Source organism: Nicotiana tabacum, chromosome 7 (assembly GCF_000715075.1).
Source record: "Nicotiana tabacum cultivar K326 chromosome 7, ASM71507v2, whole genome shotgun sequence".
Classification (NCBI taxonomy): Eukaryota; Viridiplantae; Streptophyta; class Magnoliopsida; order Solanales; family Solanaceae; genus Nicotiana; species Nicotiana tabacum.
The window spans coordinates 98,832,395-98,840,716 of NC_134086.1; the positions used below are offsets into that span (position 1 = coordinate 98,832,395).

An 8,322-nucleotide genomic window follows, 5' to 3' on the forward strand; every position below is an offset into this window, starting at 1 on the left:
TGAGATCATATATTAATAAGTCAAAACTTGGTCAAACCTTTCAGATTTTAAGCTTCAAACTGAGAACTGTTTTTCCAAATTCATTCCGATTGCCCTGAAAATCAAAACCAACGATTTACATAAGTCATAACACACCACACGGTGCTAGTCATTCCTGAAAAATGGCGAGCGAAGTGCAAAAGCTCAAAACGACCGGTCGGGTCGTTATAGTAAAATAAATAAGGAAACCCTAATAGATACTCAGAGACGAAAACGTTTAAAGGTTAAATATTTTGCAGAAAAATCCGTTGAAATCAAGACCCTAATTCTAGGGTAAACCAAAATCAATCAGGAATAATAATAATAGGAAAAGATTAGAAAATATCGAGGTAGAAGTACTGAAATTTTAAAGAAGAAATACCAAAATAAACATGAAATCATTTTAGATCCGAGAAGATCAAAACAGATTCAACTAAAAAAATTCCCAGATTCATAAAATAAACAGAGGTTGAACCAAATCTGGTTTGAACCGGAGATTTGAAACCCTAAAAATATGAAAATACTCACAGGTATTGGGATGGACATAGACGAAAGTAGCCAAAATATAAGAGATTTTGAACCATATCTGGCTCGAGTTTGGCCAGATTTGCTTTACCATGTTAGGAAAACAACTAAATAGGGTCATAGACGAGTAATCAGCGGTGAAGAGAGACCAATAATGTGAGGGAATCCATGCCTGATTCTATTTTAGGTCGAAATCGGAGGGGATAACAGGTGACAGCACTAGGGTTAGAGAGGGGTGAAAGACGAGAGAATATGAGGGCGGTGGGTTTGGAAGAATGGGTAGGGTTAGAAGGTTTTGATATATTAAAAGGGGTCGGTTGATTTAGGGTCGTTGATCTTCTGAGATCAACGACCAGGATTAGATGTCTAGGTAGGGCGAGTTTAATTAGACGGGTATTTGGGTTTGGGTTTGAGTTGGGGCTAGGCTAGGTCCGAAATTGAGTATTTTCTAGGGGCTAAATTTTAAATACCTAATTAATTTAATAAAATAATTTTATAAAATAATTTATAAATGATAAAAATGTGATTTATGCATGAAAATGCTTTACAATACTTACTTAATATTGTAAAAATTTGAAAAGTCATTTTTTGTATAGATAATATAATTGTACATATATATAGGCTATTGTTGCAAAAATACGCAATTCTAGCCTTGAAACGCAAATGTGATTGTAAAAAAAATGTAATTAAAATATTTAAGCATTATATGGGTATAAATGATGAATTTAGATAATTAAATCATCATAACAATAATATAAAAGATAATTATTGTATATTTGTATAAATAAAAAATACAAAATAAATTGATTTAAGGCCTTTAAAATTATAGAAAAATTATAAAAATACTTGTGCTTATACAATGTTTTGAAAGTACATATGCATATTTAAATATATATGAGGGAAAAATTAGGTATCAACAGAAGTTGTATTTGGATATACATTTTATTTGCAAAAAAATTAAAGTTTTATGAGTGGAAAAAAAATGTTCACCCAAAAATTGTCCTAAACCAGTTTTTGAGAATTTGATTTTTTTTTGAAAACTTTTCCCCAAAACATAACTATTTTACAAGCAAACAATATTTTTAAAAACTTTTTCAAAAAAATGAAGCCAAAATCTATGACCAACCGGAGCTTAGATGACATGACATTGTAAATATTTCACCAGCTAGTATAGAGAACTTAATTTTAAATAGAACCCAAGTGATTATTCGTCCGAAAAATGCAGGAGAGACTATATGTGCAAATCAGGAGTTAATATTTAGAGTCTGTTTAGAAAGCCACCTTGTCATTGAATTTGGGTGTAATTACACAGTTTTGGCATGTTTGTCTGACCAAGTAAGCATGTAATTGGGTGTAATTAAGGGGGAGGGGGGGAAGGGGGTGTAGTTACACTTTGCAATTCTCAAAGGGGAGCTGAAAATTACTGGTAATTACATAATATAATTATCATGTTATTCTTTGAATCTCTTTTCTTTTCTTTTCTTTTAAATTACTTTTTAGTTCTATTCTTTTTTTTGCTTTTCATTTATTATTTTAAAACTTTTAAAATACTTTTGTTTTTTAGATATATATTTTTACATTATTTATTTTTATTTCCTTATTTCTTATTTCCTAACATTTACTTTACGCGTTTCTACATAATTTCTCATACTTCATTTCTTTCTTAATTTTTTTATTACACTTAGCTATGTTATTATTCTAATTTTTCTAAAAACTTATACCTCGTAATCTTAGAAAGAATATGTCATCCACAAACTTGACTTATAATGAATGATGTCATTAGAGTTAAAATTTATTATTGGATGATGTTATATGCAAACTTAACTATGTTAAAATGATAGATTACATTTTAATGTTTTAATAATATTCTTATTTTTCAACATTTATTTTTTGTCATTCCATGCAGTTGCTCATATTTTTTATTTCGCATAATTGTGCTATTATTCTAGTTTTGAAACTACTACTCATAATATTAGAAATAATGAATCATTAATAAATTTAGCATATAATGAGTTATGTCATTAAAGTAGAATCTCATCGTTGAATGAGGTTATAGACTTATGTTCTCCTTATTTTTTGAATTATATTTACTTAAATTATGAAACTTATTTTATGTTATGTTGTAATTTTACATCAGAGTATTATGGTAAAAAAAATTGAATTTTAAATTTATGTTATATTTTCGCTTTTATTTTGTTTGCTTTAGTAATATTCACTTATTAATTCAGATTAAATACTATTCATTTTTCAGTTAAATTAATAGATTATTTTTTCATAAAATATTTGAGTAATTTTATGCATTATATTTATAAATATTAATTAATTCATCAAGTATGAAGTCCATGATGTTCTTATGAAATATGTACTTTTAGTTTTTATAATTGATTAAAGTAAAATATTATTAATTTGAAAAATATATATCAAATACTTTTACAATATTAGTTATAAATATATAATTAATATGTTACAACCCATATTCACGTATGTTAGTTCATGCCATAAGGTAGTCGATATAAATCCGTAAAGAGATTATCTTTAAGATGATAAGAAGTTAATCTTATTGGTCTTAAATGATACAAGGGTGTAGAAGAGTGGTTAACAAGTATTAGAAGTTAAACGAATTAAGGATGTTGTAACTCGTATTTTCGGGTAAACTTAGAGGTGCTTAATATACTCAAAAGGCCGTGTTTTAAGGTATTTGAATCATATAATATACGTATCATATGTCTTGAAGTCAAACGAGTTATGAAACAAAAGTCAACAAAAATTGTCGCAACTTAGGTTCATAGTTTTACTTAAACTTTAGGTCAAATGTTACTAAGCTTTTCTCCCAATTTACTTGAAATTACGGGGTGATCTACCCACCAAATTGAATATATATATGAGTCTAGTTTCTAGCAAATTAAACCATTTTTCGATACAATCTCGGAGTAGAAAGATATTTGCATTTTCGCGAGACTGCGCTAAGCAGCTCTCTATGGGGCCCACATAGGCGGTTTAAGACATATGGGTATATATAAGATGTCTCAAACCCATTTTAAGTCATTATTTTCAGTGTAATCATACCTTAAAACCCTAAAAATATTCTCTCAAGTTTCTCTTATGATCCAAGACTCAAACAAAGGGCAAACAACACAAATCAAGTGTCGGGAATCCCGTGGCGCTAGTAAGTTTCTTGTTCTTCTTTTTATTGCTCATTTTTGTGTTGTTCCAACTCGTGTGGGAGGTTGTTTTAAGTGTTTATGTTCTGTAAATACTCCATAAAGTTTTTAATATCAACCCTAGGTGATTTCAACTCTTCTAACGTGATTCTAGTGCCGAAAAACCCTAATTGATTGCTAGTGTCGCTTCCTTATTCTTGTAGCAGCATTGGAGGGATATTTCATAGAAAATTAAGGTAAAATCGGAGATGTTATTTATGTTTAAAGGTAAGGAACCTCTTACTCTACATGTATATAATATTATCCAAGTTGCGGCTAAGTCATTGAATCTAGAACTTGTGGAATATATATCGAAAGGCTTGGTAGTAATGTTGTTGGTTGGTGGACTATTTTGAGAGGCTCAATATGAATATTATTGATGTTGTTTGGGTTTTTTGGTGATTGTTTTGACTTGTGGGAAGTCATATAAATAGTGAAGGTGCTGTCTGTTTCATCGTAAAAAGGTTGCAGTCGATACATAACAGTTACAACGTTTAAACAATAATGATAGTGTCATTTGTACAATTGTAGACTAAGGAGTCGTGAAATTTGCATAGTTTTGAGGTTGGGTGGTATATACAAGGTATGTGAGTCTTACCCGTTCCTTCTTTTGCACGACTCCGATTATACATAATGTAATGAACGAGCTTCCAAAGATACTCTACTCTTAGAAGCTAGCAGTACTTACATTGTTTCCCTTCTTATGGAGCGATTGCTATTGATGTTGCTTCTCTTATTCTTATGTTATCAATGTTGTTGGTACTTCCTAATTCTTATAAGATTCATGATGAAGAGTTAGTCCTAATAACGTGTACAGAGGATACCGACCTTACGTCATTCCGAAAGGTTCCGAATATTATTCCAATGAGTCCAGCATGCATTATATATATGTATCTACTTTACTCTACCGAGCCGCGCTATAGACGGCTAGGTACGACACCTATTGTGCAACCACGCCGTGCTATAGACGGCCGGGTACGATACCTATTGTGCAACCACTGATCATTTGGGTTTTACCGAGCTTCACGTGTCCGGGTACGATTCTACCGAGCCTTATAATGGCCGGTATATTTTTACCGAGCCTATTATGGCTGGGTACGATATGATGATGATGATGTCCACAGAGGCGTATGTTTTAAAAGTTTATGTATATATATTTCTGTATCATGTATTCCATGTCAGTAGCCCTCAGAGGTACCTAGATGTTACAGGTTGTATATTCTCTATCCCTATTTACATTACTGTTCATACTTATGCTTTCCTGCCTTGCATACTCAGTACTTTATTCGTATTGACGTCCTTTTTATTTGTGGAAGCTGCATGTCGTGATGCAGGTCCTGATAGTTGGGTAGACGCAGCTCCCCCACCATAGTTGGCTGCCTAATTCAGCGATTATTGGTGAGATCTCTTCTACGGACTTGTCGTGGTCTTCGTATGCATTTTTGTTATAGACATTGTAGGTATGTCGGAGCCCTGTTCAGGCAATAATGCAACACTTATGTTCCTTTTGAGGCTCATAGACAAGTATTCACTCATGTATAGTTTGGTATGCCTTGTCGGCTGATTTTTTGTTGTATAGTCTTTCATGGCAGTTACACTTGGTAATGTATGATGTTCAGGAGTTTGTTTGTCTGCAGCCTTGAGGAAGTAGAGTCCAAGTTCTTCTCTACCAATCCCTAGTACCTTCGCACCGAAGAATTCCTGAAAGACATAGAAGCCAGGAAAGAATGCCATCAAACACCTTAACTCTTTTGTGATTTTAGACACAGAGAGCAAGTTATACTTGAAATCTGTAATGTGAAGTATATTCTGAATTTTCTTATTTCTAAAGAAAGAACAGATTCCAGTATGTTTAATAAAAGCTTGTTCTCCAGTAGGCAATTGGACTTTATTTTTATCCTTCTCTGATACTTCCTCATAGGAGTCCAATAGATTTAGACAATGCACCATGTGATTAGATGCTCCTGTGTCTACTATCCAATCATTATCCACCAAAGTAGATATAAAAGCATGTAGAGTACCTGCTATCCCTGTAGTAGATGAGTTAGCAACAAGTTCAGTATCTTTGCCCTTGTTTAGCATTTGCAGGATTTGTTGGTATTGCTCTGGAGTAAAGAACTGAGCTGGAGCAGTTTCTAAGGGCAGATTCCCATAGTTGTTCTCAATATGATTCATATTGTTGTTCACATTGTTTGCTTGAACATTGAAACCTCCTCCTCTTCTCTTGTTGTTGAAATCACTAGGATATCCATGGAGCTTGAAACAATTTTCCTTTGTATGACCTTTACGCTTATAATAGTCACATTGAATTATTGATTTGTTGAAGAAATTCTTAGGTTTGTAACCTCTGGAGTAGCCAGTGTTGGTATAACCTCCAGAATTGTTAGATCCTCCATTGTGACCAATATTCTGAGCTCTATTACTCATCATAGCAACAACTTCATTGTTATCATTAGAACCATACACACTTTTTTCAGTGATCCTTTGGCTTTCTACATTGATTATCATGGCATAGGCTTGGTTTAGATTAGGTAATAGTCGAGTCATTAACACCTGATTTTTGGCACTCTCATAGGAGTCATTGAGACCTGTGAGAAACTGATAAAACTTTTGAAGCTGATAGTGTTCTACATGCTTTTTTGACTCAGGATAGCCACATGAAGGTGGAGGAGTAAATGTTTCATACTCATCCCAGAGTTCCCTCAAACGAGAGAAATACACAGACATAGAGGATACTCCTTGTGTTAAAGTAGCAATTTCCTTATGTAGATAAGCTGCTCTAGAATCATTTACTTTGTCAAATTATTCCCTTAGGTCTTCCCAGACAGTATAGGCATCAGATGCATAGATGACAGTGCTAATCAAGTTTGACGCCACAATATTCGTAATCTATGATAACACTATTGTATTGCACCTATCGCATAGCTCATGAAGACTAACATCATAATTACCTTTTTTTGTAGGTGCCTAAGACAAAGCCTAATTTGTTTTTACAATGCAATACGATTTTCAAAGATCTACTCCAAATAGAGTAGCTTTCAGAACCTTGTAGCTGAATAGAGATGAGAACATAATCTTGTGTATCGAGTGGGTAAATGTACAGAGGATGATGATGATCGACTTGATCAACTGATTGTGCGGAGGTCTGATAATCATCAACTTCTTCATTGCCCGCCATTGTTGTAGAAATTGAAGAAAAAACTCTGAGAATTCTGAGACTGAAGAGAAATGCAGCTATTGACAGTCAATCGAGGCTCAATCGAATAAATCTCCAAACCCTAGCTTGTGAGGAGTGAGATTTAGATTGAGAATTGTCTCAATTGATCAAATTTACTTAGGTAATCGACTCAATTAGATTCATCACAGCTGAGCTAACACTCGTTTAACCGAACTCTGATACCATATCACGAAGATTCAGGTATGTCAGTGAGAGGAGAAGAAATGAGAGAAGAAGAAATCAGTTACTCCTTTGAGCAGAAAAATCACCGTTACATTGATCTGGGAAACTAAGATATTATTTATACAAGTGTTAGTTATAACTAACTCAACTACTAACTATAGTATAGTGTAATATTAACTAACTAACTATAGTCTAGTTAAATAGGTGGGACCTACATCTCTCAACACTATAACTGTTACGTTACTTAATTTCTAATATAAGTATCCTTATTAGCAAAACAAAACTGCCTGTTTTTCCTTCAGAAATTGGGAATCCACAAGGAAGCATTGGATATTCAATAAACAACCAAGTTTATTCGTCCCGAAGAGACTAAAAATCGAAAGATATTTATCAAATAGCAAGATGGACTAGCTAGACATATATTTTGTAGATCTTTCTTTCCTTTTTATTGAAAAGTATTTTGTATCGCTATAAAGATTTCAACCTAGATATGACTGTAAAGAACTTTTACATTATTAATAATTTAATCTGATATAATAGATTAAAATACCATTTAATTTAGGTTCCTCATATATAACTTGTCACAACCCTAATCCTAGACCCGATCGTGATGGCGCCTCTCGTGAAGACAAGGCTAGCCGACACAACACCCCATTTATTTTAACAATTAAAATAACACAATTTAAGTCATTAACATGGTTAAATCCCAAAAGAAACAGCGAATAAGTACAATTTGCGGAACAAACACAGCCCGACATCGGGGTGTCACCAGTCATGAGCATCTAATAATCGATTAAAAGTAGGAAGAGTCTACATAGTCTATTATAGAACTAAAACAAGGGAAAATAAGATAGGGGGAGAAACACTGGGCTGTGAACGCCAAGCAGCTACCTAGTGAACTCCGAACCGCCTGAGCTAGAAGCAATCAACACTCGCTAGCGGAACCTGAGGCTCTTGTATCTGCACACAGGGTGCAGGGAGTAATATGAGTACTCCGACTCAGTGAGTAATAACAATAAATGAAGACTGAGCGATAAGAAATCACGTAAAGATACAACAACATGCTATAAAGAGGCAGTGTAAAACCAATTAAATGCAATAAAACATCGAAATCTTGTAAAAACACCTTAGTTCAGAATAAGCTTCTTTAAAACACCTTTTCAACAATTAAAAAGGTAA

The 8,322-nt window shown here is 33.2% G+C and overlaps 1 protein-coding gene across 1 annotated transcript; it reads right to left on the reverse strand.

Annotated features, from left to right (window-relative positions):
* Positions 1–4,165: 4,165 nt before the first annotated feature.
* Positions 4,166–6,921, reverse strand: LOC142162195 (uncharacterized). Its single transcript, XM_075218518.1, has 3 exons — positions 6,695–6,921; positions 5,340–6,522; positions 4,166–4,189 (listed from the first exon to the last, which is right to left on the reverse strand). The coding sequence occupies exons 1-3, from the start codon at positions 6,919–6,921 to the stop codon at positions 4,166–4,168; spliced, it is 1,434 nt and encodes a 477-aa protein (XP_075074619.1).
* Between the last annotated feature and the right edge of the window lie 1,401 nt (positions 6,922–8,322).